At 38.9% G+C, this 16,535-nt stretch overlaps 1 protein-coding gene across 1 annotated transcript in view; it reads right to left on the bottom strand.

The window, feature by feature from the left end:
* Window positions 1-5,084: 5,084 nt before the first annotated feature.
* Window positions 5,085-16,535, bottom strand: part of bcl3 (BCL3 transcription coactivator) — a 23,294-nt gene continuing 11,843 nt past the window's right edge. Inside the window, exons 3-9 of the mRNA XM_037676160.1 lie at window positions 14,961-15,069; window positions 8,188-8,389; window positions 6,509-6,597; window positions 6,337-6,414; window positions 5,867-6,034; window positions 5,291-5,390; window positions 5,085-5,200 (exon numbers count right to left, since the gene is read on the bottom strand). Coding sequence (XP_037532088.1) covers window positions 5,085-5,200; window positions 5,291-5,390; window positions 5,867-6,034; window positions 6,337-6,414; window positions 6,509-6,597; window positions 8,188-8,389; window positions 14,961-15,069 — 862 coding nt within the window. The remainder of the gene's footprint in view (window positions 5,201-5,290; window positions 5,391-5,866; window positions 6,035-6,336; window positions 6,415-6,508; window positions 6,598-8,187; window positions 8,390-14,960; window positions 15,070-16,535) is intronic.

Genomic DNA, 16,535 nt, shown 5'->3' on the forward strand with positions numbered 1-16,535 from the left:
GGTCACAAAGGCCTAATACTGAGTCTTGTCTCTTAATACCAGTTCCTCAATCAGGTTGATTTCAAAGTGCTTCTGCAGGTGTTTGCTCTGGAAATGATAATTACAATCTCAGAACATATGAGAAACAGAATTTTGAGAGACAGCGAGCGCGGTCCCTTTTTATTTTACCTATATTATACTTGTTGGACTTCTCACCATGACCCATTGCACACTCATAGAGAAAGAAGAAGAGTAAAGCAGAAGATGATGGTGGCACGAAGACAGTAATGTCTTCAGTGGCGACCAAAATGTCCTGAGACAGCAACATGGCTGCCTGAAAAAAAAATATATATTCGCAAGAAGAGTTTGAAATTGGGAGGACTGCTGACTTGCTTTATAAATAAATAAAAAGAGTCATACACACACACACAAGACCCCTTTTCATCCATCACCATTAGGATCTTTGAAATGCATGAACATTTTATAAATACAAAAAACAAACAAAAAAATAATGCAGCTGCAGACTAACAGACTAAAGAAATGTACCATAGACACATTGCATCCTTATATTATTTTGGCTGTTCCCGTTTCAGGCATTGCCATAGTAAGTCATCCTTGTTCATCTAACTGTTTTCTGCATTATTTGTTCTAACTCCAACTACCTCCATGTCCTCTCTAACTCCATCCATATATCTCCTCTTTTTTTTCTTTTCCTGGCAGCTGCACTTCTAACACCCGTCTACCAGTATACCCACTGTCCCTCCTCTGGACAAGTTCAAACCATCACAGTCTGCTCTCTCTAACTTTATCTCCCAGTTGTTCAACCTGTGCTGTACCTCTGATGATCTCATTCCTAATTTTATCCATCCTTGTCACTCCTAAGGAGAACCTCAACATCTTAATTTCTGCTACTTCCAGTTCTATTTCCTGTCCAAAGGAATAGAAATGCTTCACTGCTTTTGTCATTAAGGCAAAATACAGCCAGTAAAATGGGGAATGGTTCACTGGATGAGAAAGACATTGGCTAACGATCCTAATGAGTGATATGGATAAACAGACCAGTTTAAAATAACATTCAAATTATTTGTGTGCAGTTATTCAACCTCATCATAAACTATAATATTTGTTTTTAACTAATTTTTATAAAAGCTTGGCTTAATTTTAAATTTTAGGTACAAAATGAATCTTAATTCACACTAAACAAAGGATCTCAGGTTTAGGGAGCTCTTGAACAGAGGAGGCTTTCTTCCAACTCATTTTTAACCATTTATAAGAAGTTCTTGCTTAGTACCCCACATCTTAATGGAGACACACACACACACACACACACACACACACACACACACACACACACAAACCTTCAAGATTACTGTTTACAAGATGAAGATTCTTGTGGAAGGCAACAGGCAGAAATATTGTAAAAATAATTATGACAAAGATCTGAAAATTATATTTATTATTAACAACTATAATCTTGTCATAGTTTTACTTCTGTTGTCTTTTGGGTGAAGCTTCAAACAATGCAGCATTAAACCTGAGTTTTATGTAGTTGCCAGTATCTATACATCTGCATTTGTCTGTCTGCCTGTTAGCAAAATATCTCATGACCATGGAATGGATTTTAAAGCAAGGCTTAAGTAATTGTTGGTGTTACAATGCTCAGATTTTAAACCCATTGGCAAGGAGAAGTTTAAATAAAATAATTTATTAAACTCAAAAACAAAGGCTGGCGAGGCAGCAGAAACTTACTCAAGAGAAGTTCGAGCAAAACAGGGCAGATCAGGTTGACAGGCGAGCAGGGACAGGACAGAACGGGACATCAGATAAATGGGACTGAGCAGATCATTGGATGGACAGAAGCAGACAGGGAAGTGGAGGACCAGGACGTCTGCATGAGAACAGAACAATGAGCGGATGTCTAAGTGAAAAAAGAGAACGCAGAGTCAAACACAAAGATCAGAAAGGAAAATAAAGACCAAAAAACACAAATAAATCAAACAAATGGACAGATTACCGTATGTCAGTTGGACCCACATCTATAACTACATTTTTGAGTCAACCAAATTCAAGATGGCCACCACAGCTAATTATTAAGTAGAAAAAAAACATACAATTTACGCAGTAACAAGTGTTTGACCATTGACCATGGTTTTCACCCATTTGTTTGAGGTGCTTGCAATACTAGCAAAAAAAAACAAAAAAACAACAACTTGTTTTTAACTTACAATCAACATAGTTTCCTAATCTGACAAGTCCACAAAAAATAAATTATTATTGACAAAATTATCAGGCAAATTGTGACAAGACACACATTAGTTAATGAATAAGAAACAGGACTGAAAAGAATTAAAACAGATTTTTCATTGGATACATTTAAATAACTTTGTGAAGATTATATACTAACAGGTTTAAAACTTTCATTGAGGAAAATTTTGGAGAGAAGCACCGATTTTAATGAACTTTCTAATCAATGCTGATAAAAATAGGCCCAATATCTTACTATTATCTATTTGATGCCTCTGCTGCTCCGAGGAAGGCTGGTGCTTTGATATTTGAGGATTGACCATGTGAAAGGAGTCTTGTATGTTTGTTGATTTATTACTGATTTATTATTATATCGCTTGATTTATTTCCAGGTCTGTTTGAGCCAATTAACGAAGGGATAAAATACACACAAATAATACTCCATAATTATAATTTAAAACTAACATGTCCAGTGGCGGACAGCACAGTGGCGCAACTGGTAGAGCTGCTGCCTCTCAGCGAGCAGGTCCCTGGTTCAAACCCCGGTCCAGGGGCCTTTCTAGGTGGAGTTTGCATGTTCTCTCCGTGCATGCGTGGGTTTTCTCCGGGTACTCCGGTTTCCTCCCACAGACCAAAAACATGCATGTTAGGCTGATTGGTAACTCTAAATTGTCCCTAGGTGTGAGTGAGAGAGTGAATGGTTGTTTGTCTCGTTTGTCTCTATGTGTCCCTGTGATGGACTTGCGACCCGTCCAGGGTGTACCCCGCCCATCGCACAGTGATTGCTGGACATGGGCACCAGCGACCCCCGTGACCCAAACTGGAATAAGCGGGTAAAGATAATGGATGGATGGATGGATGGATGTCCAGTAGCAGCTCCTGAGCAAAAATATCAGTGGTGGAACATTAATTTCCTGAAATTCTTTACAAATTGTGTTACATTTTCTGTAAAAATAAAATAAAATAAAGCAGTTATATGGTGCTTAACATTTAATTTACTGGGTTTTGTTTTTTGTTTGTGTGTGTGTGTGTGTGTGTGTGTGTTATTGTGTGTGTTTGTAAATTTTAGACTTTTTTCTCCCTCTCGTGGTCCAAGGTTGTGTTTTGTGGAAAAACAGTCCGGTCTAATAAATCAGAGAAATGGACGCCTCCCACACCCAGCTGACAGGTGCACAACTTTCTGAATTGGATTTCTAATTTGACTTGAAGTAATAATTCTGAAATAATTCTCCAGATTAGCACAGGTTTTTTTTTTCCTTTCAGCTGCTCCCTTCTTCAGGGGTTGCCACAGCAAACTATCTCACACAAAGCCTTGGCATTTCTTTTTACGCCGGATGTCCTTCCTGACACAACCACCGAGCTACCACAGCCCACTGGGTTGAGCAGAGAGCTGCCGTTTAGGGTGCTCAGAGGAGCAGATGGTGGGGGTAAAGGGTCTTGCTCAATGGCCCAGGGTAGGGCAAATGAGGGTGGAGACAGATGTGGGTGTTTCATCTTTCCAATCCATATTTTGATGTTGTCGGTCTGGGGAGTTGAACTGGCAACCTTCCAATCACAGGCCCACCTTCTCTAACCTCTGCCCCACCACTCCCACTCCAGATCAGCACAGTTAAATGGGAGAGTAAAAGGTCAGTGAAGTAAATCTAAAATAACATAAAAGTTAAAAAAGGATGATACAATATATCATCACTGAAACAAATCAGTGATCAGATCACTGAATCACTCAGTCATAAGACCACGGCTTTAACCACTTACCCACCACAGCCACACACACAGAAGCCATGTCATTGTTTAAATAAGATCCTACCACTTTGGTGGGAATTTCCTGTACTTTCACTTTCCTCTGTTCTTTTCAGTTTTTTGTTCTGGTCCCATCTATCTGCTCCAAATGGATTTGAAAACAGAATCTCTCCACTGTTGGTCTCAGCAGGTTTCACTGAAGCTATTCCTGGGTTTGAGCTCACATCAGGTCTTGGTAGAGGTTGTACTAATGGGCTAAAACCAGCTGAATGTGTCTAAAGAAAACAACATGAAGCTCAGTAAATAAGTAATTTACATTATTTATTAGGAGGCCAATAATTTAGGTGGGGCTCCACCCCACCTGCCCTTATGAACCAGCTGCCTCTGTTTTTATTTGTGCTTCTTGAGTCACAATGGGAACAAAAAAGCCTTCACGAATGTTTAAAAATGTTAAACAATCTTTATATAAACATTATACATTTTGGGGAAAATGGTTGAAAAAACACAAACAAGCACACTAAAGACACAGTACCATTATAAGATTATTCAAATCTAAAAGAGAGGGAGTTTGTCACATCAGAGAAAGCAACAGGAATATTCACAAACATTACTAGAGATATTAACTAAAGTTTGACTGTTCCTGTACCCTAGTGGTGAAGATAACTTAAATGTCCACTGTTCAAGTAAGGTCAGGAAAGTTTGTTGCTGAAACACTCTAATCGCCTCTTATTCACAGTAAACATCAAAAATTAGGGTAAAGTGGCTAGAACTCATATTTCATTGAGTTTTGTTCCATGTTATTTACAGATATATACAAGTGTTCATAAATCCATCAATGTATTTTACAATTTGCTCTATTTACATACAATATCATGAGTTCACGCTGACATTCATAAGGAGAAATCCATCTCATCACTGCAGCTGCTTGGCTCTCCAGTTTTCACATGTTGCAGCAGGAGCCATCCCGAGAGGTGCTACCAACCTCAACGAAGCCCAGTTCAGTTTAGTTTGCTGGGTATTTTGATCTGCCTGCTTACTGGTTCAACCATCCCATAAATGTCCTGAGTTTGAGGCTTATCTGTGAGGAGGTAGTTGAAAGTCCCCCCGGGAATGACAAAGAGTTAGTAAAATGGAAACTGTGCAGTTGGAGGTTTTGGAGAATGGGAAGCACCATGATAAAGGCCATGTGGCGTTGTTGAAGGTGAAGACCCATGGCTTTGGCTTGAAGATGGTGAACCTAAACAACAGCAGAGTACAAATGAGGAACTTATATGTATTTGTGTGCGATTGTACCGAGCTCTACGCGAACTTGTGTGAAAGTATTTACCATTTTCCATATAGTTGGTCCCGTGTGGTGAAACTGAGATGATGTATTGATCTTGAGCTCTGATCTGTTTGGAGCCTCTTCCCCGTAACACATCTGCAATCTACAAAAGATGTACAATAGATGTAATAAAAGATCTACAATGACTACCATAAAAATGTGTTTAACTCAACCTTATGTTAAGCAAAATGATAGTGGGGAACAGTGTATAAGTCATGTTTGGCCTCTAGAGGGGGGAATACACTTTTTATGACCGACTTCTGAATCACTTCTTTTTTTCCCCTTGGTGTCCTAGTCTGAGTTGAGTCAGTTAGGTTTTGAAATTGTTTGTATTTGTTTTGATGTAACTTTGGCAAGTGGATGGGATTTTCCATCTAAAGATTATTCAGTGCAATGAAAGTTTGGACAATCATTATGAAGTCATTTACAGACAATTTTGGTAATCTCTTTGTGATTTCCTGCTTTCCTAACTGGAATTTTCTTTGACCAGCATAACAGAATGAAACAAAACTGTAAGAGAAGAATTTCAGGAAGTTCTCATTATGCCCCCACCCCCCCACCCCCTTGTCATTTCCTCACTTTTTTGTTCTTGGCTACCATCACTGGGGTGTCATTGTGGTAGTTCTTGAAGCTGCTATCAGCTCCACTTTTTAGCAGCAGCCGCACAGTGTCCACCTGGCCCCGACCACAGGCGATGTGCAAAGCTGTGTTCCCACTGTAGGACTGGCTGTTCACATCACATCTATTCTGTGAAAAAGAAACAGGGGACCTTGATTCATAATGAAAACCAGAACAGATCCAGTCATGAAAAGGTAACCCAAAAATAAAGCTGTGGCCTGGGTGAGTTACATGAGAAAGAAATAAAAAGATTATTTTCAAATGAAAGAGGATGTAAACAAAAATACTCTTCTTATGTAGACCTTAACTATGTGTTAAAAGAACAATCTAAATTATGTGATAAGCTGGAAAGAGAAAACTAGTCTTTTTGAAAGGGGTCTAGTGACAAATTATCCCTCAATTTTTCCTCCCTGCCGACACAACCTTATTACCTCAATGAGGAAGTGGACCATGTCTGGATTATTACTCTCCACAGCGTGCATGAGAGGACTCTGGCCACTCTTGATATCCTGCAAAGAAAAGAAGGGTGGAAAGTTAAAATATGTAAAGAATGTATGTAAATGTAAAAATTATGACGCTGGGTAACTATCAGCAACAACTGACCATAGCATTGATGTCAGCTCCTGCATCCAGGAGCTTCTCAGCCAGATTCTGATGACCTTGCAGCACTGCCAAATGAAGAGGAGTCAAACCTGAGAACAGCAAGAAAATCCCACACTTTGTATTGGCGCTACAAAAAAACATTTAATAAGCATCCTCAAACGTATAATTCAAGTCAAGTCAGATTTATTCATAGAGCACATTTAAAACAGAAACTGTTACCAAAGTGCTTAACAAAAATATCACATCATCAAATAAATAGATATATATAATTCACTATTTTAGTTTCACACATTTAAAACTTTGTAAAAGAATAATATCACAACTTGGAAACGTAAAAGGTAATTGCCAAGTAGACCCAAAAATGAAATTTGGTGAACAGTGTTACGTGACACGGTGTTCGTTGTGGAAAGAACTAGGCCTGAGGTTACCTTTTGCGCTTATAGGTTTGTAACTTTCATACTAGCGAGATCTTGAAGCTGTGTGAAGATTTAACACTTCGACTTGACAAGAACACAAAGAAAGTAAATGTTCTCATGTCATCCCACCTACACATCCCCAGAACAGTTCAACCCCCATCTGAAGACAGGTTTACAGTTTTCACATTTCCTAACCCACTGCTTTGAACCGCTGAGGCCACTGTGGTTAAGAATGAGCCAAAACATGTCTGTTAAAAGCATTACAATAAAAAATGAACAATCTACTGAGAAAGTCTTTGTTCTTAAGGGAAAAGGAGAGTTGATTTTGACAAATTAAAATAGGATATTTACTTTTCTAAACTGGGCATAGTGACAGCTAAGCAAGCAGGAGAAGCTGTCTTACTCTGCACTGAGGCGTAATCAGCAACACGTACTGCACAGGCATGAGTTATTGCACTAATGAACAGTTGGACACTCTAAATTCAAGATGGATGATGAGATATATTCAGATTTTAGAGTAAAAATATGCTACAGACTGCAGCTCAGACTTGTCATTAAATGTGAATACCGTATTTTCCAGCGTATAAGTCGCATCAGTCAAAAAAGGCATCATGAAGAGGAAAAAAAACATATAAGGCACTTCGGCATATAAATCGTATTTATTATGCGTCACCTCTGACCCGTCGCATTTATTATGAGTTTATTTAATGGTCAAAACAGCGTCACTTTGCCTAGGCTGGGCGGCACCATCCATCCATCCATCGCGGCCGGAGCTGCTAGCTCTCCAGCGTTCCTCCGCCTGCACCAGCTCAGTGAAGCGAGTGCGCATGGGAGGACTCGCTGTTGCAGTTCTTAGAAATTTAAAGTGTCAGTCAAAAATTGCGTTATGAACATGGAAAAAAAAAATGTATATAAGTCGCTTTAGCGTATAAGTCGCAGGTCTGACAAATCTATGCAAAAAACGGTGACTTATACGCCGGAGAATACGGTACATCTAAAACACAAGGAATCAAACAAACAGTTTGGGAATGATTTTGTCTGCATAGTTAATCACTACTCAGGATGCTGTTTAATATATCGTATTATTTAACATTATTAGTGTTTAGCGTATATCTTAGATCCTTGTATACTGTTTCTTTTCATACTTCATATTTTTGCTATTTTTTGGGGGTGTAACTGGGACCTTGGGCACACAATTTTGTTCCACCTCATGTACCACGTGTGATGTGAATGACAATAAAGAACCTTGAACTTTGAACTTACCGTCAAAGTTTCTGATCTCCAGACATGAAGAGAACGAGGGGAAAGGAACCAGTACAGACAGGCAGTCGTGCTGGTCATATTCACAGCAGAGATGGAGCGCTGTTTGGCCATGACGGTCCAGGACAGATGGGTCAGCTCCCGCTCTCAACAAGACATCCACCATGTGTGCTTGTTTGGTTATCACTGCCAGATGAAGTGGCGTCTGAAGGAGGACGAAAAGTGAACGTTTATGTATTCAGGTCCATGACAAAACTTCTCAAAGTAGATTTTTATTCCACTAAACAGCACAAGTTACTAGACATTTGTCTTCAAGAGTCATTGAATTAAGGTGAGTTTTTTTTTTTTTTTTTTTTGATTATTTGATTTTATTCTGTATGTACTGGTAATTATTTTAAAACAAGTGTCTGTTGTTGTTTTTTTCTCTAAAAATCTTTATACAACTATGCCAACCCCGTTCCTTAATTTTAAAATGTCTACAAAATGTTGACTTATTTATGGAAGCCCATTTCCGCCAATGAAAATAAAATAAAACGTCCAATGGTACGTCATAATTTTGACTTTCAAAGACAAAATTATGACATACCATTAGACGTTTTATTTTTTTTTCAATGACAGAAACAGGCTTCCATAACTCTTAAAATAAATAAATAAATACATGTACTGGTATTTCTGTATGCAAAGATGATAAAAATGTATGTAATGATTTCCAGAAAGGTATTATTTCATTATGTATGATAAGGATCAGTGTCAGAACCAAACAATGCCTCTAGTCCAGGACTATTCAACTAAATTGCCCTGCGGACCACAGTTACTGAAAGTCAAGTGCTCAGGGGTCAGACATCCAACAGTTATTGTAATTAAATAATTTTTTTTTTACGGTTTAAAATCTACTTTTATTTAAAAATTAACCCAATTTGTGGGCCCAACTGAGCTCACTTGTGAGCCTGATTTAGCCCCCCGTACCGCCAGTTGAATACCCCTTCTCTAGTCTGTGTCAACACCAAGTTGTAGAAAAACTGGACCAATAAAAAATACTTAACAGAACTCGTGCCAATTTGTGCTGTATAGATTTTAAATATAAGGACAAAATCAGATAATATTCTGCACAGACACCAGTAGAGGGTAACGTTTAAGCAGCATCTTGGTTTACGTTTTCATTACTTGATTCTACTCTGCACAGCTGGTTCCAGTTTTATTCTCTTGACGCTGGCAAGATCAAATGTTGATCCATCTTAGTTGCCAGTGAACATGTTCATGCAGCAAATTATGCAATGGAAAAGCATTATTTTATAGCCTGACCCGATGAGCGAACACAATGATAAAACATTGACCTCAGCGTTTTGGTCAACAGTAGTTAGATAAAAAAGCCTTTTTGACAACCAAAGGGGAAATCCCCTTTGGTTGTCTATTCAGCCAGCAGATGCAGCTGTTGCATTCATATGAGGTTTATTAAGGAAAACAAGAGTTTATATTAGGCTCACATCAGGAATGCACACCAAGCTTCCAAACACAGTGTTAATGTGGTTGGACAGATTATTGCAGTCTCTTTGTAGTATGCACAAACATAATTAGCCTATGCACATAATTCATAGCTGTGAGCGACTAGATAAAGATCAAGAATAAATCTGTCAAGTGAGACATTTGCACCACATTTCACGGAACAAATACCTTCAATGTCAATCCTCGCATGCGATTAATTCAAGACGAGCAGGAATTGTTGGCTTTCATGAAGGAAGAAGTTGAAGTTACATTTTATTTTCTCAGAAACAATCTTATGAAAGCTGAACAAAGCAATCAGGACGTTGCATCTCAGTGAGGTCGGCATGTATCGTCTTGCAGAAAATTACAAGGCCAAAGAGGGCATGGGCCTCAGCTGTTTGAAATTACGCAATGATCAATGGGTCATAAAGGGAAGTTTTCTAATTTGGGCGATGTGGCTGCTTTTCATGTTATTCAGAAATGAAGCAATCAGTAACACATTGTAGCACAACGTTTCATTTTTATGCGTGTGTATGTGCTGACAGTTTGTTCCAGTAAAGACTATAAAAAACGAACCATAAGAGCATATCTGTGGAATTCCTCCATTGTGTCAAAGTGTTTCTTGCTTTAGCTTCCCTGAATCTAATGACTCACACGCACAAACATGTGCACACAATGAAACACACATCAATCAGTTTCCTTTTTACATAATTTACATAATTTGAGCTTCATATAATCATAAAGAATGTTTAAACAGCACTGTGTACAGCAGTTATGGGTATATTTTGAAGTTGTGTCCCCTCAACTTCCTGGACTTTATAATGGTTTATTGGCTGCCAAGCGCATACAAGCACTACAAACAGTACGGTAACTATAATTACTGGTAGTGCCTTTACAGTCGTCTTTTACTGTAACTTTTAACTGAGTAACTTACAACAACTTTATTGGTCGAACAGTAACAACTTTAAAACGTTTTGTGACCACAAGGCCTCGCTCTTGTTTTATCATAAATATGCATACTGACTGAATATGTTATGCCAATGCAGACATGTTCCTGTTTTTACTATTCTACATCACTTTACAATGTAGCTGTTTTTGTTTAGTTTTTTGCAATACTTTTTCATTTATTCGTCTTAATTTATATGTTTTCTTTTGTGATTGTCTACTGTTACCATCATTCTTTGTTAAAAACAGGTCTCTCTTGTAAATGAGTCCCCGAGGCTCAATGAGACTAACGTGTATAAACAAAGGTTTAATGAATGCCAGGACAAAGAGCACCTTCTGAGAAAAGGTAATGCTACCCTTTCATAAACATGTGTGTTCAGTCAGAAAATATGTATGATATACTGTATCTAGTGTTCAAACTAAGAAAATGCATTTTTGTTTTAAAGAAATGAAACTACACTGTAACAACAAGAGTGTTACCTTTCAATTTTCCAAAGTTTATGAATTAAAGAAATATACAAAACAAATAATAAATAGAGAGGGGAATAAAAAATGTGGAGATTGTTCCGCTTTGTGTCAAATCAATCGTGAATGACCTATACCACTTTTCCTGCACTACTTTAGCATCTTTTGAGCACAAGAGTTGCATGAGCGTTGATTCTTCCCTTCAAAATGCATTAAAACATTGTGTTGACCTTGACTAGTTGTTTGCTAGCATGTTAGCTGATTTATTTGTCAAAAAGTGCAGTTTATCTTACCAGTTCAAAATGACAAGGACTCCAAAACAAAACAATAAAAAATTTGAGGAAACTGTAGTTTGACTTGTCTATAAAAACACTTGGGACATTGCTAACACTTCTCGCAGTATAATAGCTGAGATAGATGAATCAATAAGTTTTTCGTTTTACCAAATATTTTGTATTTTTATGTTTACCATAGTTATGTTTTATATAGTGTCTTAAGGTACCCGTTGACTCGTGTGGACCTCAGTTTGCGCAGAAACTGTGCGCTCTGTCCGCAGACGGTTGAGACTTCATACTCGAGCGTCCACCCTGGCCGGCTGCAGCCCAGCTCCGCAGGCAAGGGGTGTTTACCTTTGGGACAAATTAAGTTTGCCAATTGGTCATTTGCTGACACGCCTACTGGACTGATTGACAGGCCACAAAAAAAAACACAGAGCCTGCAGCCCACACATCAGACCGGTCCACTGGGAAATCTCCAGACACTCCTTCAGCCACGATGGGACTGATTTTAATTTGCTGGTGACAAATTCCTTAATTTCCCACAATTTCAGTCATGGCGTCAATGGATGAGGAGGAAGAGATCCATTGCCTCTTGGAAAAAATCAAAACAAAAGAAAAGGCCATTAAACCAGACCACGGATGAAGAAAGTGAATTTAATACATTGGTGTCACATAAAAAACAGTCTGTCGCCGGCAATTTATTGTGCAACACTGAGTATGTGTACGCGGTCGTAAATATTGATCTTTGCACGGACATGCCCTGCAGGCATCCGCGTCGAGTCTAATCCGGTACGCGCGGACCTCAGCGGACTGAGGTACGCTCGAGTCTGAGGGAGCCTTTATTCCTAAAAAAGTTTGTTTTGAAAGCATTTTTTTTAAACTCAACATTACCAACCCCTCCCATCCCCAATTTCTCAATACCCTTCATAGCACTAATGCAATTCACAGTCACTGAGTGATTCCCAGGACAAAGACGTCCCTATTTACTCTGAAGTCTTTTACGGCCTTTAAAAAAAAAGACTCTTCAGAGTTGGCAGACTCAAGTTTTGGCTTCCTGTAAGAAAAATTAGAGTGACTAAACAAAACTCCATCATTGATAAGAGACAATGTCGAAAGAGAGGGAAGGGAAAGTTGGGGTGGGGAGACAAGCGGAATGAGGAAAAGCAGAAGTGCCAAAGGGTAGTCCAGGGGGAAGACAGGACAGCGAGGGAAAATCCCTTATCTTTCCCTGGAGTGTATTCTCATTTACAGGCATTCCTACAAAATGACTTGATCAACACGAATGAGATGAAAAGATAAGTAGAGATTTATGAGCATGAAAAACAGCTCAAGGCCATAGGCACACACTGGCAGGTGAAACTCAACAGAAGAAGAAAAATCTTCTTTTATTTTTCTTTTGCAATGAACACAAGAGGCTGAAGCCAATACTGTTGCACAAATAAACAGCACTACTGTCAGTGTTGTTGACAGTTATACTGATAGCATCAGACAGTTTGTTAATTTTGGTTAAAGTCTCGAAAAGATATATGCAGTGCAAGATATAAAAAAACACACACACACACTGAGGATGTCAGATAGAGAAGCACGCGCAGGAAGGGAAAGTCCCTGTAAACTACCCTCTGAACCTCAGAGCAAGGTATGTTGAGAAACAGCCCAAAGCAAAGCAGGCAGGGAGGGGTGATGGTCATGTGACTTCTCGGAACAAGGATACTAACGCGTACGTAAACACACACAGACGTTTCGTTTGTGTTTATGCATGCGCATACACACATTCTTGCACACACACACAATTTTCTTTAAAGCATGCCAGGCATCAGGTTGTACTTTGTACATTAACATAAATATTACTGTATAGTATTTTTTACTAGCCACACCACAGAACCTACAGCTGTTAAAAAAAAACCAAATGCATTAAGTCATCCGAGCATACTGTCACATCTGCAGCGCTAAGAGTTTCATTCACCAAACCCCACCAATATAAGCACAACCCAGTCAACTGTCACAACAATAGCAAAAAGTAGACTGTGTGTTTCTGTAGGCACCTTGATAACATGGCCATCGTGGGAGTATCAAACAGCTGTCTCCTAACCAACGTAGTGGAAAACAAATCTTGTTCTGACACGTGCACTATTGTTCAACAACGGTACTGATAGTAACACTCTGTCAAAAAGTTCCACATACAAAACCACAGAAACTCAGGATTTGTCATCAATATTGGGAAAAGAAACAACAACTCTGTTGTTTAATTTCTGTCTTTTGGATGTTGGTCAATGCTGGAAAATGTGCCCAACCTACTAAAATGTATGTTTTGAAAAAGTAAAAAACTTCCCTGGCCTCATTTAGATAAGTGTGTTCTTTGTGCCTGGTATTCAGTCAAAACCACACAATCTGGTAGGCAAATGACTGTGATGGGACTTGTGCCTGTAAATCTCCCCTTCTGGTTTTAATTGCACATGATATAGTGTGTGTGAAAGGGGGAGGGGGGGGGATGAGAGAGAGTCTGTTGCGTGCAAGCATTTTCATAGACAGGGCAGACACAGGATATCACAAAACCTATGTTGTCAAGCCTCAGCGATAAGGAAAAAGAACAACTGATGATAGCAGCAGCATTATTTCTGGTAAGCATGCCTGCAGCGTCCTGTGTGGTGTGAAACCCCAGTCTTGAGAACTGCAGCGCTGCACAGCTCAGGTGCTTTTTCGGTTGAAAGATGAAAAAGACACAGCTGGCAGAGAGCAGATAAGCAAGGCATTGAGGTTAGGACAACAAAAGAGGGTAGAATGTGGAAGCGTCGGGTCAAAAGCAGTGGTTGGGGCAGCCCTGGTTTAGGAAACGCTCGCATTCCTTGTGTACATTCCAGTAAAGATACTATCTCTTACGCGTCACATGAGATTAGTAAGCAAGGAGTTGAAGAAAAGCTACACTTTTTATCATGACATCGACGTAGGTCGGTGCAAACATCCATAACTCATCCAAGACTTTATACTCCTGAAGAATAACACAAAACATCTATTGGAAAAAAAAAACATGATTATTCACATTTCTTTCACTAACGGTAAGATCCTGAAATAACCTGTGGGTGCAAGGTTCAAAAAGTTTAATGGGAGTTACTCTTTGTACCTTTCTAATTGTCTTGGCATTCCTTTCATGAATGCTACACCCTACACGTAAACCTAGAAAATTCCCTAGCCATAGGGAAACCGATTGACAAAAAATTGTGCACAAAATAAAAACAGAACACTGGAAAGCACGCACAGTCCTTCCCAGAATGCACATGGCTTTGCTCTTTTGGCTAGAACAGGTGGAGAAACAAGGTAAATGCCACTTTATTAGCCTCAGCCATCATGACTGTGACAGTGTTCAGTAGCACATTACAAGGAAAGGAGGAACCCAAGGCACTTCCTCTTTAATTTTCTTCCATGTTGCTGCTGTCAGAGGGTTGAGGCAGAGGAATGGGTTTTACATGCTGATGTTGAGATAGAATGCCCTAAAAACTTGTATCTAACATTCTGTTGACTTTCTTATAAAATAAGACGATGTGCGTGCACAATATAAAAGTCATGATCTGTGTATTTTGAGATGCGCCATCGTTTTGACATTTGCATCACCTGACGGAGATGGTTGTAGATATCGAGGTCTCTGTGAGCCCACAGCAAGAGTTCGATGAGTTTGCAGACCATGGACATTTCTCCCTGCACCACAGCTATATGGAGCGCCCTGCAGTAGAAACAAACACAACAATTTTTACTCATGCAACAAAAGAAGGGCATTCATCAGGTTCACAGCTCTATCCTGACAGACAGGTTGTTGGCATAAGAAGATAATTAAACATGTGATATGTCTTTCACTGCTTTATGATGATGTACTGCAGCTAAGACTCATAGGAGATCTCCTCAAGTGGCATAAATAGCATTAAGGCTCCCTTAGCAGACACTTGAATTGAGTATGACTTAATATTGCACAAAGAAGATTATTACAGTTCTGATGTTTGTCATCAAACACAAATCAAAAGCAATAAAGAAGCAAAGAGACACAAAAAAGCATAGTATATATTATGTTGGTGTGCATACACTGCATTCATCTCAAGGCATATAGGGCCTATGATCTTGAGTCTGTTTGCATAAAGACATAATAGCAACAGCTCAATGCTTGTCAGCATTTTGTGGACAAATATTTTAATCGCTTTTCTTGTGACTCCAAATGAGGAGCCAGAGGATAGAGGTGGTAGGACTAACTGACAGTTAGGTGTATGCCATACTGAGCAGATTAATGACAGAAGAAAAGTAACAGGGTTCTGACACGTCTTCTAGCTCCAGGCTAGTCTGTAGCTACACTTCAGCGTTCCTGTGCGATGCAAATCCGACAACAGAAAAACACCCTGAGAGGCGTCAGATGTGTTCAGTGCAGATTTCCCCCATTGAAAGTGAAGCACCACAACATGCTAATGTGGGTAAAGGCTTTGAAAGTTTACAAAAAGTTTACTTCATCTGGCATCTGCAACACACTACAACATACCTAAATATGCTCCTTCAGGGAAATTAACTCATGACTATAAATCTTATGATGCCGGTTTAGTACTGTTTTGTTATGACGGTTAACCTCCTAGGATCTGGCATCCACATATGCAAGTTCAAGGTCTTAGAAGGTTAAAGTTGCCTTGCACTGAGCACCTTGCAAAGGTTTAAAAAGTGTTAGTTTTTTAAATAGCATGTTTTGAAGGAATGCATACAACCTGAGTTTTGCACTAAGATTATTTTGTGATGAAAAATGACAAAGTTGCAACCGTTTTAATCAAACATTGAAAAATAAAGCTATGTGCAGTGTCATGCATTAGCTGTCACATTCAGAGTGTGTGTTGTGAATGACTCTCAGCTACAACTGCACCAAAGTGTAGTCTATAAATTAATTAAAACCACAATGGATCGGGCCTTACATTTTTTTTACTGATCTATATGTGAAATAAAATGGAAAATAATAAAACAGAGAACATAAAATGCATATTTCATAACTAAAGACATTTAGATACAAAAGGCCTTTACAATGACAGGACCACATCTGTTACACACCATAGTCAAGTGAAGGTTCAGTTGCATTCTCATGGGGAACTGAACCTCTGAATTTTAAAGAAACACTAACTATATATATATATATATATATATATATCTATATATCTATACATATAT

Source organism: Nematolebias whitei, chromosome 5 (assembly GCF_014905685.2).
Source record: "Nematolebias whitei isolate Nwh7 chromosome 5, NemWhi1, whole genome shotgun sequence".
Classification (NCBI taxonomy): domain Eukaryota; kingdom Metazoa; phylum Chordata; class Actinopteri; order Cyprinodontiformes; family Rivulidae; genus Nematolebias; species Nematolebias whitei.